This window comes from Dermacentor variabilis, chromosome 3 (assembly GCF_050947875.1).
Source record: "Dermacentor variabilis isolate Ectoservices chromosome 3, ASM5094787v1, whole genome shotgun sequence".
In the NCBI taxonomy this organism is placed as follows: Eukaryota; Metazoa; Arthropoda; class Arachnida; order Ixodida; family Ixodidae; genus Dermacentor; species Dermacentor variabilis.
The window spans coordinates 70,149,509-70,166,815 of record NC_134570.1 but is presented as its reverse complement, the minus strand read 5'-3'; the positions used below and the strand labels follow the sequence as shown (position 1 = coordinate 70,166,815).

The 17,307-nt window shown below is 47.7% G+C and overlaps 1 protein-coding gene across 2 annotated transcripts in view; it reads left to right on the top strand.

Annotated features, from left to right (window-relative positions):
* The window catches only part of LOC142575853 (uncharacterized), a 156,368-nt gene extending 145,924 nt beyond the window's left edge, over positions 1 to 10,444 (top strand). For both annotated transcript variants that reach the window (XM_075685554.1, XM_075685553.1), the window contains exons 18-22: positions 441 to 1,328; positions 1,980 to 2,027; positions 3,224 to 3,403; positions 3,575 to 3,691; positions 4,351 to 10,444. In XM_075685554.1, the coding sequence (XP_075541669.1) occupies positions 441 to 1,328; positions 1,980 to 2,027; positions 3,224 to 3,403; positions 3,575 to 3,691; positions 4,351 to 4,526 (1,409 nt within the window). In that variant the 3' untranslated portion in view covers positions 4,527 to 10,444. The remainder of the gene's footprint in view (positions 1 to 440; positions 1,329 to 1,979; positions 2,028 to 3,223; positions 3,404 to 3,574; positions 3,692 to 4,350) is intronic.
* The last annotated feature ends 6,863 nt before the right edge of the window (positions 10,445 to 17,307 follow it).

The following is a 17,307-nucleotide window of genomic DNA, read 5'->3' as shown; positions in this document are numbered from 1 at the left end:
ATGGCACATATCTCCAAACTGGCGTCATTCTGGAAATTCATTGCAAGTGTATACGCCTTGCAAACTCACAGGCTACAGTTGGTAAATTGCAATGTGCGCCATTAAATAACTAATTCAAAATATAATGAGTGGATTTTGTCAATTATTTGAACATGTGCTTCCATTTCTTGTGCAAGTAATGTCCGCTTCTCCTAATAGTACAGCTCAAGGACTAGAATTATGTTATCTGCAACAGGCTGTATTTAAGTATTCCAGGAATTTTAAGAATGATCATTCTGTATTACAGAGAAATTGGTTCATAGAATTGACTGCACTGTAGTTTCAGTACCTTTTGATTCTCACAATTCATTCTTTATGGCAAATTGGTTCATAGAATTGACTGCACTGTAGTTTCAGTACCTTTTGATTCTCACAATTCATTCTCTTGTGGCCCCTCACAGCGTCTGAAGAGGAGGAAGGGCGAGAAGAAATGGTGACGCAGAAACCGTCGGTGTTCAAGTTCACCACAATCAGCCCGACGACCGACGATCTCAAGAAAATATTCGGTTCCAACGTCACCACGACTCCCGTGCCACCCACGACGGTGCCGCCATTTATCATTGAAGTCATGACTGAGCCTCCTGCATCGCAGCCGCCTGTCCACGATCTCTCAACGGGCGAGCCGGAAGCGACGACAACGGCAAAGGAACCGGAAGAGACGGGAGCGACAGAACCAACAGCAACAACCGGTGAAGAGAGGACGACATCGGCCACAACAGCTGCGCCCGAATCCACTAGTCAACCGTCCGAAGCCACTAGTCCCACTACAGAGGCTCCAGAAGCCGCGAACGCTACCACAACCACTGCCACGCTGACTACAAAGCCGCTCGTCCACTACGCGACCACTACGGAGGCATCGACGGCGGAAACGTCTGCGGAACCGGAAGTGCCTCGTGAGGAAGAGGTGACGCCTGCCGCCACGACGGTGGAACCAGTCGAAGGCAAGAAGGGCACACCTCCAGCGACGACTGAGTCGCCATCAATCTTCACAACCGTCATGGAGTTCTTCACCGGAAGCGCGTCGACGACGGAGGCACCGGAAGTGAACGCAACGACGCCTTCTGAGCCACCCAGCGTCACGACGGCGAAACCAGAGGTTGAGACGGAGAAGCCGGCAGAAACGGCTGCGACCGCGGGTGCTGCAGTGACAGAGCCAACAAAGCCAGCACCGGAGAGCACGGCGACTCCGGAAGTGACGACTGCTGAAGTGACAACGCCGGGAGCGACGACTACAGGAGAAACAGAACTACCTCGGGAAGAAGTTACTACTCCCACGCCTGTTACGGAAGGTAGCTACACTGTTTGCAATGAAACGCCAAATTTCAGAGAGCGGAAAATAAATATAGGTCTCGAAACGTGGAAATCTGAAGGGTCCGTCTGCGGCAAATTGAAATGCCTCGTTCCTCACTTTTGACGTACGCTAGTGATGATGCGGTATATTCGGTCGGCATGAACATATCTTCAGCAACGATTTTCTTTTCTCTGACCACGATTAAAAAAAAGTCAGCAGGCAGGTGATTCTGCTAAGTTAGTCAACGTCTAGAAGTAAACATCGCTGCCAACCCGAATGCATAAATGGAGTTGCTATTGCTTAAAACTTTTTTTTTTACTTATATGAAATAGCGTTAAAGGCACGTGAAAAACGCTGACGATGATAATACGCCCATTGCGAAAGAAGCTAGAACTTTTGTGTGATCTCAGACCGCACTCTTGTACAAAAACTTTTCCTAACAAAAACATTTTTCCTAACATTAAACGGTCGTTTTAGCGCCTGGACTCCAGAGAGAGAAAGTGTATAAGCATTAACGTGGTTTATTCGACCGCACTCCAAATATCTTTATTTCCAGCTAAATCGCAGCGACTACTTCTTAAGCATGTGAAATGTGATTATCGTATCCGGAACGACACATTAGACTAACATTTTGTTTTTCATTTTGCAGAATCGGAGTCGACAACAACGGAAGGGGCTATCATAATTGAGGAAGGATGTGAGTACCTTTCTGAAGTCACTATATTGCCTCCTAGCGCGACAGTAACATGCCTTCAATGTCGCTTCCCTTACAGCTAGCTTCATCATACTGTTTAAAAAGCTGTAACATCGTTTCAGTAGTCTGTCATCAACATCGACTGCATTCAGAGCCAGACGGTACACGGATGCAAAAGTTTCCCAAAGTATATGTCTTCAAAATTTCGATCCGAACGATAGTTGAGCTGGCTTTCCCTCATAATGACCAGATGCGCGGTGAAGCCAGATTTCCGTATGCGACAATCCGAAAGGAAATAAGTGCGTATCGGAAGGGGCAGAACTTCACAGTGTGCACACTCGTAAAATTACTGGGACTGTGATAAATTTTATTTGCATCGGTCAGCACACGTCTGCCTCCGAGGTCATAAAAATGGGCGCGAGTGGGCTACCGAGTGGGTGGGTCCGGTACTTGCAAGAGGTCGCTGGGGTCGTACATCCCCGTTGATAACAAAGTGCGATGCTTGAACGATAACTAGAAGTTTTCCCTCAAACAGCAATATAAGTGATCACGAATTTGTAGTACATTCACAAACATGGACACACAATGCGGACAACAAGTGCAAGAGAGAAAGTTCCAAGAAAAGAAAGACAGGAACTTAAGCAGGAACCATTGCGGATCTTCTGTCTTCCGTCATACCATTTCTACGGTCATGATCAGCTAGTCCTGACGAAGATAAGCTCCCCTTGACGAAACGTTGTCACCAGAGACATATTTTAGTAGCCCACCAGTCGATCATTTCAAATCTCGAATCTCCATGCTCCTGTGAACATTTACCTTGTTACTATTTCCACAAGTACGTTGCCCTGGTTTTTTGTGCTTCGCTTTCTAATAATCCGGCAAATCATTATCTAGTTCAAGCGCTATCACTGTTACCGCTGCTCAAGCGTTATCACTATTCGCTATCTATAGCTTGAAGGAGCCCCGGGTTCACTGTCACATTGCTAATCTTCCAATCAGACATTTTGCCGCATGATGAAATGACGTAGTGTGGGGGCATTGCGCCTTCGTCTGTCCATTTCTGTGTTGCCCTGCGTCCCCTACGCCATAACACCATGTCGCCGTGCCGAATTTCCCAGCTTTAGATTCTGCGTCAGATCATTCTGCATCACATAAAGGAGCATCGCGTTGACCTCGGCAACTTCCTTCTCGTTTCGCAGCTTGCATCTTCGACGCCAAGGTGTACCAATCGGCGGAGCAGATTCCACGGCCGGACCCGTGCGACTTCTGCTTCTGTTTCCGCGGAGACATCATCTGCCTGCAGCAGACTTGCCCACCACCAATCCCGCAGTGTTTCGAGACGCCCATAAGTGGCTTCTGTTGTCCGCGATACGAATGCCGTGAGTATAGAGTTGCACTGTAGCGTCAATCTTAACAGCTGACACGCTCCGGAGTGCGAGTCTATGGTGCTCGATGCATCAAATATTTTTTTTCAAGCATGAGACACGTTGAAGCTTGAAACACGAGAATTCATACCGAAATACGTGATCTCCGGCTTTTGTTTTTCACAGCTGTCCACATGACGGTCAAGAACGTGAGCGTTGCACCGACCACGACGACAACAACGACAACAACGCCAGCTCCGAGGTTTGGACAGCAGATGCTCGAGGCATCAATGGAAGTCAAAGGTAAAATATTATCTCGAATGAAATATGCCCGCCAGCATGACTCGTCTGCGTAGCCACGTTTGCTTCTCTCGCAAAATTCTGCTGTACCTTTTTCACTGACAATCGACATCGAGACCATGATAAAACAGAACAGACGACGCAGTTCACACTGGAAGCAGCTAGAAACTTTTCGTGTAGATTGCGACATTGAGTAATAGTGTTAAGCGCGCACTGAAATCTTGGAATTGCCTTTTTTTCGGAACAGGGCGCTTCCAGTATTTTTTAAGTGTTTTTAATAAATTTGCGTCAGCTTATCTCTCAGAATCGTCGTCATCGTCGTTCTCCATTTTCCCTCTGCTTTTCTTTTCCGTTACCCCGATGTTGAGCAGCCAAATAGACTCACACTTGTACAGGCTAACCTTCCAGCCCGCCTCCCCCCCAACTCTTTTTTTTTTAATAATCAATATCTCTGTAGTTCTCGTTGGCACATAAACACAGAATTGAGCTGGAACTCGCGCTCTTGTCACATGTTACATTGTTCAGGGCCCCCATATGTCTCTTTGCACTCAATACCTTACTACGTTTCTTTTTTTTTATCTGCGCTGAAAACCGGTATTTGTTCAGCTGTGGCCCTTTCCCGAGCCTGTGCATATGCTTCTGCCACCCCGTGGCTTACGCAGGCTGCGACGTGAACGGCAGCTTCTACCAGGTGGGCCAGGTGGTGAAGAAAGCTAGCGGGCCGTGCTTGGAATGCATCTGCGACGCCAGCGGCATGATAAAGTGCAACCCCAAGGAGTGCCAGCCGCAGGCGCCGCTCTTGCTCAGGATGAACCGGTCCTACTTCAGGACGCGGTAGGCGGCGCCACGTCCGCACTAGCTTCCCCCTCCCGCCGCCAGGGAGAGAGACGCCTTCCTAGTTCCACCCTTTTCGTCTATTATTATTATTAATATTATTATTATTATCGTCATGGCCCTCAGCTCTCTTCCCACGCCGGTAGGCCGGTGACCAGAAATAATGCGGTGCTTCCAGAGTTCTTTGGCGACAGCGAACGCTGTATGGTGGCGAAGCTCCCGTGTTCTATCGCGGATGAACCAGCAGCGTCAAAACGAGTTACGCAGTGCGCTTGTAACGGCAGCCTATAATAGCACGATTGAGCTCATTGCAATATGAAACGTTGATGGTATGTTATCACTGATGTCACAGGCCTCTTGCGTGACCAATTAACATGCGCGAACTGTCCATATAAGAACACGGTGACTCGTTGAAATAGCGCTATTCGTGAAAAAATCCTGCGACATCTCAAACGAAGACGTGGCAAATCAGTAACAGCCGGTCTTAAGCCAGCGCAGTACACGACGCATCCGTAAACCGCAGGTCAAGTGGTCAGGCCCGCGTTCGAACCTCAACGCGCGAAGGAGTCAATGTACGACACGTGTTAGGAACGAAACAGCGTATTGGCGCGCACCGATGAACGGATGACCGCACAGCCGGAGATACAGACGTACCTGGCTACAACGCGAATTTTGTTAGCACTAGCATCACGGGCTACAAAGCCAGAGGCATACACGGGGTCGGCTTACAGCGCGGAAGGCCTATTTTTCAGGGCAAACAAACCTAGAAGCTATTGCGGGCCAACTTGTCTCGGTGACCCTAAAACTCGGTGATACCGCGCACGTTAAAGAACTCTGGAGACACGCGCGATTCTCTGGTCACTCAGGGCTATTGACACAGTAGTACGAGGCCAAAAGGAAGTATGACTGGCTCGGCCATGAGCCTCTCGACGACTGCGAGTGAAAGTGAACCCGGCAGCCGGGCAGCCGCCGCCGTCGTTTCATCACGCGCGCATCTGGGGCGTCATTGCGGAAGGAAGAAACAAAGCGAGGAGGAAGGATTGTGTGGGTAGCAGACTCCCCCCTCCTTTCGTCCTTCCATCCCCTCCCCCCCACACACACACTCACTCCGCGAGAGTGCTCCAAAGCAGCCGTGTCGTGTACGCACTGACTCACTTGTGAAACTGACGGTGCGCGTTCTTGCTGTTTGCGCCGGTGGCTCACTGTCTCACTCTTCGCGACCCCCCCGTGCCGACAACCCAGCCGCCGCCTTAGCAGCCGGCTGGCCCGCCGAGACTGTGCAAAAGCGTCGGTGTCGTGTGTGTGAGCGAGCGCGCATGTGACGTCGGGAGGGAGAGATGTCGACGACGGCGATGAGGAGGAGGCGACGAGACGACGGCAACGACCGGAGAGAGATGCGTGGACATTCTTTTTTTTTTTTTTTTGGAACGCGCAAGGTTGTGTTGTTAGTGTGCGTGCGTACCTGCGTGTGTGTATGTATACCAGTGTATGTGCCTGCGCGCGGTTTCTCCCGCGCTTCTCTCTTTTTTTTTTTAATTTCACGCTTCTTGCCTGTCTCGTCATTTCTGCTCTACATTCCTTGCTTAACAGCTCTGTCGCACGTTCTCGACGCGGCATAAAAAAATGCTTGCCTTAAGATTGCACGAGGCGAGAAAGAGCTCGACACGGGTTTTGAGCGCGACGGTCTCGCGTTCTTATTCGCTGGGTAGTTTGGTCGTTTTTGTTTCTTTTTTTTTTCTGTCCTTTCTTGATGCTCACGTCTTTATGGTGTCTACGATGCGTGTCGGTCACAGTGGCAGCGTCTAACTTGTGTTACGAGGTGAAAGCGTTTTACCGGGACTGAACTGTGTGCGCAAGCGTGTCCGTCGCGTCCGGCCCTCTAGATGTGGCAGCTAAAGAGGTCTTCGGTTTCCTCTCTATACACTAGCGTAGCGAAAAGACGCTGGACGGCTATTATAACCTCACACTCGCCCGTTTTTATACATTGTGTGCGTCGAAGCTCAAGGGTTATGTAGCGTTGTGTGGTCGATGTGTACAAGAAATCGCGCTTCGTACGTCATTTATGAAGAGAGCTGTCTTATTTTCTTTCTCTTTTTTTTTCTGTGCACACGTAACGCACATACGAAGTGCGATTCAGGAGCGAAAGTGTTTTTCATACATTCCATGACATCGCCTGTCATTCCATGAGTTTACTATGCAAACCTAGACATGACAGCCCGCGAAACGGCGCACAGTGATATTATGCCAGTAGGCGCCCGCATTTATGATAGGCATTTCATTCTAGAGAAAACACGTTGTCACGTTCGCGCCTTCCGACCAAGCAGGATGTGATCCCCTCTGGCGCCAACTAAGTATGGAAAGGTGGCGGAATTATCTATAATCCAAACTTACACTCCGGCAATAGGTGGTTTAGGTAACGTTTCACAGATGAAGAAGCCTCAATGGAATACCGTTGTATGTACAGGGGACCATGTAAGAAGGCGGAGAAAGTGATAATTCATAACTGCCAAGAGTAAAGAAAAAACAGAAAGAAAAGTAAATGAGAAAAACGGTAGAACTGAACCCACACATTCCTGATGGCATTTGTAAACAGAAACCTCACCGCTAAAGTGGGGAGTTCTGAGGACCAACGATCATTCCATTTTTTTTTTCTTCTATGACTCACCAAGCGGAAGTGTTTGTGTGGCGCTAAGTTTCAAGCATCCATTCTGTGTGAACTCGCGTCGAATTTGTACTTATTTTTGTCAATGTCTTTCTTGCCCAAGCTTTTACTTCCTCTAGAGGACTATACGAAGCTCCGTCTGAGTCTGGTCTATATTTTTACATGTTTCCTCTTCGCTACCGCTATGCAACATTCCCGCAGTTAATGCCAATGAAGGCATCTGCTTAAGTTCTGTGATACCAGGCGAAAAGATTATATTTTCAATATACACTCTTCACCGGTTCCTGAAATGACGAGAGAAGACTACAAATGCGATCCGCTACAGTAAAAAACCGAAGTAAACAGCCTATGCCTTTGCGATTTTTGATGACGAGCTGGTTGTCATGTGACTATTACGTTCCTCTGTCGTAGAGACATCGTTCGGCACTCTCTTGGACAGCACCCCTCAACAAAGCAAGCAAACAGCCCAACGTTTATGTCAAAGTAAAATAACGACGTTCTTGCCAGAGATCCCGTGCCACATATCAAGGCGTGTAGCGAGTTTCAGTTCGCGCTCTTACGACGCGCTCTTACATAGCCAAGGAGCGAGCGCGAGCAGCCAGCCAGAGCTCTCACGACGCCATGACACAACCGTGATATTTTTCATCCACTTCTCGAGGCGCTTGCACGTGGAGCCACTTCCGCCTTTCTAGACGGTGCCAAAATAAATACCCGCCATGACAGCATTATTTTTGCTAGCCTACGTCTTTGTTTACACCGGACAAAGTGTGGCGTTGACGCGAGTAAGAAGATGATGCAACGGGGATGGTCTGGGAAAGAGGAAGCGAGAGGCAGTTTCTCGTTTTTTTTTTTTTCGAGAAGCAACGGTTCTCGCCTTATTTTCGTACCCACCAAGCTCGCTGCGACCCACCGCCTCTGGTAGCCAAGAAAACCCACCTGCGGTGGCACGTAATTCTACCAACATGCACCTTCAGTGCCTCATCTAAACGCACATTCAGCTATTATCGCACTGTCTCACAGTCATAGAGGTGTCGGAACCTCGTCTACACGAACATTTAACACGAATTTGCTATACTGCGTCAATTTGCCAACGTCGTATCCACTAAGTCCTGGCACCAAACCAAACAGTTCTGATCTTAACCCTTTCGGCTCTGTAGACTTGGGCACGCTGCACAAAAGACTGCCCGGTCATGAGCAGCACAAACGTCAGACGAACCAAGCATCACTTCGGGGGAAACCAAGTGCCTCTCTCAAAGTGTCTCTCCAGCTTCGTGTTGCCGCTTTATGTGGTGACTCAGGGAACGCGTTAACTGATCTTCGCTCTCTACGTGAGATTAGTAACATTAGTAACATATCGTAACGGAGCACTAAGAAAATGCCGAAAGCCTATGACATTTGCCTTTTTGATCACTGCTTAATGCGACCCACTCTATCGGCTCCATGGTTGCATCTGGTTGCAAGCAACCACCTCTCTCGGTATAGGGATTAAACGGCAAGCCGTGCAAGTCTTTACGCGCCTCATTGCATGTTACGCTGTCAATTCCTTCTTTGCAGCTTTTTTTTTTGTAGCATTTTCTAGGCTCTCTCTTGTTCCTCCAGTACAGGGTGGTCAACTGGAAACATCGTCCGGCTTACTTCCGTGTCCTTGCTGTATCCTGTTTCGTCTCAGCCTCGGTGTAGCCATTAGATTCAGAAACGCCGCTCGTTATGCCATTAATCGGAGTACTATATCATTGCATTCTGTAGCCATAGCAGCGATCATTATGCCTCGAATTCTGTCTCTTCCTCTTACCTATGGATGCGCGACAGTAAGCGGGCCTTTGAAGCAGCGTGCTGCTTCCTCACACTTGCTACAGCCTTCGCGTGCCCTGATGCGGTGATGTTTGATAAGCCGCAGAGTGTATTATTCATTCTTAGGAAAGAAGACGGTTCTTGAGTATGCTGTGCATATTCAGGCGCGAAACGAGTGCCTCCTTCGTACGCATCGCTTTTTTTTTCTTTTTTGCCGGCCGTTACGTGAAGCCAGCTTTCATATTCCCTGCAGGCACGCACTTGATGTGTTTGTTGCTATTTTTTTTTATTTCGGCGGCGTGTAAGGTGGAAGCACCTGGACGCACAAAAAAACACTGTATCATAATGTGTGCAAGCATAACTCCTGTCACTTATTTCAAAGTGCATTCATTTATTCCTGTTCTGTCGTGGTGGGCTTTTTTTTTTTTTTTTTCTCTGTTGTCGCGCCGTTCTCGATCGCGGGACCGATGTCTCGAGAACGGCTCCTGATGTTTTATTTTTTATTTTTTTACTTATGCGAAGGAGGCAGACCATTATTTTTGGTGGAGTTGTGTGTATCTGTGGTTTTAAAATAGCTGTCTGTGTTGCCCCATTTGCCTCCTTCTACTTACTTCGCTCTACTACGTGATGTCTTCATTTTTTAAGTCCTGTTTTGTTGCGATTCATTTTTCTTTTACAAGTGAGTGTATGTACATACCTTCAAGGGCTCTGCTCCTGCTAAGGGCCACGAATCAGGGTTTTGTAGAACCTGAGGCGTGTCGTCTATGCTGAAGCTCAACGCACCCCGCAGTGCCGGCACCGTCCAAGACGAACTGTGCTCTTTCCCAAGTCTTTTCGTCATGTTCACTGTATTTAAGTTCCGAAATTTGGCATGCTAGCACATGCAAGCTCGATGGCGACGTGTTATAGCTCGACTTTCGGATTTAGGCAGCCCACCGCTTTAGATATTCTGAAGCAGTGTAAACCCGTGTAAAGATTTTTATCGGGTAATAACAAACGGGAACTGTGTCCGATTTCGTTCGTTTTTACCTTTAGTAAAAGAAGATGTCTCCAGTTGCCTAATCAAGCACAACTTGATTTCTTCATTTATTAGTTCCTGTGAATTTCGGCGAGTTTCTTTCAAAAATTATGGCAGGAAGTTGTGCTTTCTTCAGCTAACTTTCTCATCTGTACTTAAGCCAAATAGGCCTCCCTCTGTTCAGGTGTATTGGCCTGCAGATTAGAGCGTGTAATATTTGTCGAAAACCTTCCTTGTCTACAGTATAAAAGCGTAAAGAGGCGCCTTATTTTTCGTGCCACTGTCTCATCGTGCCTTGGACTGCGAGGTTGTGCTCAGCAGTTTAGGGGTTCAGGCTGTTGAAGGTATGATCGGTATTATTGCTGCCATGTTCAGGTGTTTTTTTTTTTTTTGCTATACATGAATTGTGATTGTGTGTTTGTGTTTACTTCCATTAAAGAAAAATTCTTACCAAGAAGTGGCTCTCCTTGTGCCTTCAATACTCCAATTACATACCGCGGCTCCCGTGATTGTGATGGTTCATTGCCGGTTTCAAAATGCGTCGACAAAAAGAGAAAAAAAGTATAGAGGTGGAAAAGGTTGCCGTGTCAAGTTGTTATTGCTGGTAAGTGGTTGAGTAAGTTGTAACTGTGGCAAAGAAAAACGCGAGCTCGAAGTAGGCTAATAGGGTATCATAGCTACGAGAAAGCAGCCCATTCATTTTAACCAAAAGCGGGGGAGTGGTCAAGTCAAGTTTATTTACAACATGCACAAAGTACAGTGTTGAAGGCTACCCTGGAAAGAAAGCTGTAAACACACAGCTTGACGAGGCCAGGGGGCCACCGTCAGGCAACATCAGCATCGCACACATCCGTAATACAAACAATAAGCTTTTGTAAGTAGCTTCATTAAGGCAACACGTGGTATATATCCACTTCCCTGGTCATGAATACATCTACATACGTGCATACTCATAACTAGTATACATGTATGTATACGAGGTCGCCAGATTGAGTCCCACCGCTGCATTTCGACTGGGACGAAATGCTAAATCTTTCGTGCCCTCCGTCGTTACGCAGTACACGCAAGAACCACACAGAGTCAAAACTAAACAGGAGTCCCTACTGCGGATTCTCGATCAATCAATCAATCAATCAATCAATCAATCAATCAATCAATCAACAGTCGAGATCAGCAATGTCAAGAAATGACAAAATTGAAAGATGTGCGTTGCCGCCCACGTTCGGATTTCAGTACTCGCGTTGATTTCACAGCTTCCAACAGCGACTGACCGAGGTCCGTGATGTTTTGATTTCAAAGAAAGTGAGTCTGGACATTTCCTTAAAGAACATAAGACTACAAACGGCCATTCAGAGTAGCAAATTCTGTCCCTGCCAAGTCTCTTCAGTTTTCCCTCTCTTTTTCAGCAAATGAAAACGAACAGTTAGTAATAATAATATTTGGGGTTTTACGTGCCAAAACCACTTTCTGATTATGAGGCACGCCGTAGTGGAGGACTCCGGAAATTTCGACCACCTGGGGTTCTTTAACGTGCACCTAAATCGAAGCACACGGGTGTTTTCGCATTTCGCCCCCATCGAAATGCGGCCGCCGTGGCCGGGATTCGATCCCGCGACCTCGTGCTCAACAGCCCAACACCATAGCCACTGAGCAACCACGGCGGGTATGAACAGTTAGGGAAAGCCAAACCTGCGACGACGCTTGTTAAACCTAGGGTGGGCGTTAAAAAATAAAAAAAAATAAAAAGAACGCGGCGCGCAACTTGGATGTTCAAATACTGTTTCACCCGCTACTAAGCCAACTTTCACCAACAATTTAATATCTGCCGAGTTGAAGACATTAACGAGAGAGACCTTCCGTCCATTAGGTGTCTCAAGGAATAAAAGAAATTAGGACACGCTTTCTTAGCAATAATGAAAATTATTCGTCGAAGCTGAAGGATATGCATTCCTCGCTCGCTAATTAGTTTCCCGTAGAATAATATACATCGCTAATATTACAGAACAGCGCGGCAGATGTTATTCTTGTTCTTGGCTTAGTTGATATTGACTAAAAGTGGTTGTATTGGCGTTTACTACAGCCCATATATATCGTTTTTATTCATGTCTTTTTCATCTTTACAGCAGTAAACATGTCCTCTCATAACAGCTGAATATTATCATTATTACTATTATGTTTTCCTTTCGTGTTGTAAGCGCTCGCTCAACAGAACTGTTCGCTGAAGTGAGGCACGAAAACGCTCATCGACCTCATTGAAGCAATATTACACTAAGGAGACTCGTGCGGGCTCCATGATTAGCAAGTTTTGTCGTGAACGTGAGAGTGAGGAAACGTTTTTATTAAAAGCTAAGTGATTACAAAGAAAAAATAACGAGGAGCGGGAAAATAAGTTTACCCATTGCCCTCAGGGTCTAGGCAATAAATTCGATTCACAAAGCTAGTTGCGCCTTTTACAACTAGGGATACTCGTGGGGACGTACTTGCTGTTCGATGAGCACCATCTGGCCCCATCGTCGCGAAGGAAAAGTTCATACCTGGCTAGGAATCTCACGCGAGACTACTTCCAAGCTCGGACATTCAGACGAGTGGCAGGCCGGCAGCTGGCTGCAAGAGGGCGAATTTACCGCCAACTTAATGTTCTGGTAAAACTCTTGCTTGGGCTAGTTGGTTCATGCTTGAAGTAGTAAAGGCAAGGCGCAGAAGACCAGGACTCAAGAAGAAGAACACAAACGCAGGGGCGAGCACAGAACACAGGGGGCGCCGGTCCTGTCGTTTGTGTTCTTCTTCTTGAGTCCTGGTCATCTACGCCTTGCCTTTACTATTAATGTTCTTGAACTGGAGCAATGATTCGGCAGATTTGTTCTGCGGATGTTCGCGGGGATCAGATCTGACGATTAATGCGCCCTTGCGCTGCCGACCCTCTCTCTCGTTTTCATTCGCCTTCTGTCTTAACTCTACGCAGAGTAGCAGGCCCGAGGCCAAGCTCCTCTGGACCTCTCTCTGCTTTTATTACATTAAAATGTATCTCTCTCTCCTCTCTCTCTTTCTCTCTACGCTGCGCACTTGTATAGCGTCCTGATTAGCTCAGCAAGCAGAGCGGCTGTCTCGTGTCGAGCGGCGATCCAATTCGCCGATTCCGGAAGCGGAGAGAGTTTCTCAACTAAAAAGTTCTCTTTCAAAAATATGCGTGAGAGAGAGAGAGGAGATGAAGAAGAGTGGGAAAGACAGAGAGAGAGAGAGAGAGCAAGGAGGGGAAAGGCAGCGAAGTCAGCCAACGAGCATCTGGTTTGCTATCCCGAACTGGGTGTAAAGGAAAAGAAGAATACAAAGAGGCAAAGAGGAAGAGAGAGAGAACTGAGTGCTCGTTGTGAAAACACACAGGAGCATTATAAATGGCCTTTTAAACCGATGCACTTTAACTACTGCACTAGTGCACGAATCGCTTTTTGTACCAGTGATGGATGCGGTCCGAGTATCTTTGACTCAGAGAACGGTCTTGAGTCCAGTCGGTTTAAAGACAGGAGGTTAGCCAGTGCATTAACCGGTTGGCTACCCTGTGCTGTTGTAAGTCAGAAAAGGAAATTAATGACGATAGCAGGAGAAATGAGCTAGAAGGAAACAAAAGATAGACAAGAAGCCTGCAGATAAACATGATGTGGCGCACGAAAATTCTCAAGGTATGTCTACGACGAGACGATTACGCATCTCTTTCGTGAATGTCTTCGCTACAGCGCGCCTATAAAATAACTCTGAACCACACCGGATAGTCTAGACAATCGCCTTTTGCGTAAAGAGGCGATCCTCGGGCACTGCTCTAGACTGTTTTCAACGCAGAACGCGTTGAATTCGCGTTGTTGCGCTTCTTGAGGACTGCGATTGCGCAGCGAGAAAAATGTTCTTTCAGCGCTGTGCGATGCATTCACACAGGCGACTTTTCGTTGCGTGACTGGTTTCAGAAATCCACATTCAACCTGCCAATTTTCAAAACTCATCTAGGTAATTATTATGCAAGTCGTGTATGCTCAGACGTCATGCGACATCCAAACCAACAAACCAAATAACAGCAGCCTACGAAACAGTGTTGCGATCGGCCAGCAGGGGTAGTAACCTTCTAACCTCTCCCAGCCCGCTACGACGAATCGCTTCGTGAAGCCAGCAATGCACTCCTTCGGACAGCGCCAGTAAAGCTGGAAACGTTTGGCGGACCGAGTATTGTTAGTTGGTTGGCCGTCGCCTTCATGGACCAATTGGAGCAAGAAAACTCCTGGAACAGGGTGTAGTACGGCGCTCCCTCACGGACTTCGGTAATCGTCGTGGTCGTTTGACATACCCGGCAGCTAACTGCGCAGTCAGCACTGGAATCAAGACGCCCCAGCTTGAGTCAAGTGCGACAGCCCCTGCCTGCAAGGCAGGCACACCTACTCCGTTCGGTGTGTTCAGTAAAACAAAAGAGCGGGAGTGAGAGTGTGAACCCTCGCCCTCAAAGGCGGGTCCTTCGACGACCTTAAACGCTCCGATTGGACGAATTGAAAGACAAAGGGGGTTTTAGGCAGCCGTTTTCGTCTCTTTGTGTGTGCTTCGTTTTTGAGTTATGCTAGACTGATAATATGTAACGTTCTCAAACCTTCATGTAGATGTAAATAAATCCCGTACTCCTCGTTCTCAATGAGAACAAGTTCCTCCCTTCAACAACGTCCTTAGCGTAGATGAGTCGGACGACGGCATGAGCCAGCTACCCCTTTTGACATGCCCGACCCCAACTCTTACAGCGGCATCACCGCACCAAAGCATTGGGCTCAGGACTGGGAAGTCCTCTGTTCGAATCACGTGTTTTGTAAACCTTTTAAACAGCGTTTGTGTGCGTTTCACATTCTTGTCCCATGTCATGGCGCTGCCTTAGATTTCGAAATCATGTACCAACTCGCCGAATCGCAAACTTTCCTAAAGTATGAACACACACGAGAAATTGTCATCGCCTCTACCATCGTGACCAACATTGCGGTCAGTCCAGTAGCTTACTGCATAACGAAGGCCTCCCATCATGTGCCTCGCCATCTGTGAAATGCTCTTACTCTCCCAGAGATCTGCACCCTGTCCAGCGCGAAACGTGTCGGAGCCGCCCTAAAGCGACGTATTGCTGCATCTCGTATCGATGGGACTGGTTCTCCTCTGCCCTTAACTGGGCTTCCCCTCCATTCGCATCGACTTCATTGCTCAAATAGATCATCGCTTCTTTATTCTACACCACTCACAACATGCCTAACTACACCTCATTCTCGTGCAGTATAATCCAAAGTGTAATCGACTCGTGCTGGATCTCTAGCCCGCACAGCTGTCTTAATGCACTGAGAAGTTATGAGCCAGAATCCGGCTATCCATGTAGCCCTTGCTCGAACGTTTGACAGCGTAGAAAGCATTTTAAAAAAGCCTATTCATGCGTTGTCTTCAAACCAAGAATACAACCTTCCAAGTGACGCTAATATGTAACCCCCCCCCCTCACCCCCAGCCTAAAAAGTTGCTCGAAAAAAATTAGTCTTCGAAGTTTATGAAACGGTTTAACGTGTTATCAATAAATGTTCCAATGGCGCTTGAAAACCCCAAACGCAGTGAATTCCTTTTTTTTTTCATGTAACCATACTTTTCAAGTTCAATTTCAACCACAAAAGAATAGAAGCACAGAGGTCGCACCATATCCCTCTCTATCTGCTGTTACGTTTCGCCTACGACGCGCGGTTTAGCCGGCGCGACTGCAACAAAGCGGCAGACATTTTGGCCCGTTCGGCGTCGCCGCTACGCTCCCCGCCAAGCGCGTCCAGGCATGTTCCGATGCCACGTGTCTTCATGTGCGTGTGTGAGTGTATGTGCCATTGTGCCCGACCGGAGGCGATACGACAGCAGAGGTCACCTTCTCCTCCCAGCCATTGTGCCCGACCGGAGGCGATACGACAGCAAGGGGTCCCCTTCTCCTCCCAGCCATTGTGCCCGACCGGAGGCGATACGACAGCAAGGGTCACCTTCTCCTCCCAGTCATTGTGCCCGACCGGAGGCGATACGACAGCAGAGGTCACCTTCTCCTCCCAGTCTTTGTGACCGACCGGCGGCGCTACGACAGTATGCGTCACCTTATCCCATTGTACAATCACGTGCTCGTCTATTGAGGGGTTCCTTCTTGCCCTCAACTGCGAGAGTATAAAAACAGCTGCCCCCGGACGCCAAAAGGAGGGCTCCGATTTCTTCTGTTGAGAAAAGTGCTCTCCCGTCTCTCTACTTCGGTCAACCTGACCGCCAACTCTTTGCGATGTTAAAATAAACAAGTTGTTTTGTTGTTACCAGTCGACTCATGCTTTGCCGGGACCTTCGGATGCTCCAATTGTACCCCAGGCCGCCAGGCCAACGCTACCCTTGGGGCTTGCGACCCAGGTGCAACAACGGGCGTCAGCGCCGAGTTTCCAACAGGTCGTACCATCGGTGCGACCACAACAACCGTTGCCATCGGTGGGATTCAAACACTGCCCCCATATCTGCGACATCGGCTCCCGCTGTAGCGTGTATGTTAAGCAAAAAAGCCAAACATCAGAAAATGCTAGAGCAGTGCGGTGAAGATTGCCATCAGAAGACGCGAGACAGTCGAGCGTCCGCTGAACAATTTGAATTATTTTCACTGAGCTTTTGCTTTGCGAGGGCCATCAAGCAAAGTGTGAAGAACAGTATTATCCGATTTTATGGCTAACACAATAAATAGACATCACCGTCTTGGAACTAAGGAGACGTTTTCATGAAGGTGAGGCCGGCTTAACAGTGGACACAGCAACGTTAGGAGAGATCGGAATCACAGCCTCAAATTTGCTAGGTGATATTGACTTCGACAGTTTGTATGTCCACCAGCAGCCGAATCGCTTGATGGTAGAAAAGTTTCGCCCCTGACAGAGCAATGAAATGACAACTGCTATACTGTGCACAGTAGCGTTCAAGCGGAGGCTAATCGGCCTCTGTAAGCAATCTGTTGTGGATGGTATGATTCGCGTTGGTAGGTCACGTGGATAAACGCATGACATTGGAGTTGCTTAGCACAAACATTCATTCACAATTGCGCAGCCAGTGTTATTTTTCTTTCACTCTTTCAACATCACGCGTATCATTTCCTTTCCTCGCCTCTTAGCTTTCTACCGTTCTTTAGTTTTAAGTTTGCTTTCATGTTTCATGAAATTCTAAGTTTCGGTTTGATAGGTTACCCATAACTATCATAACTGATAGAATACAGTATATATATATATATATGTGTGTGTGTGTGTGTGTGTGTGTGTGTGTGTGTG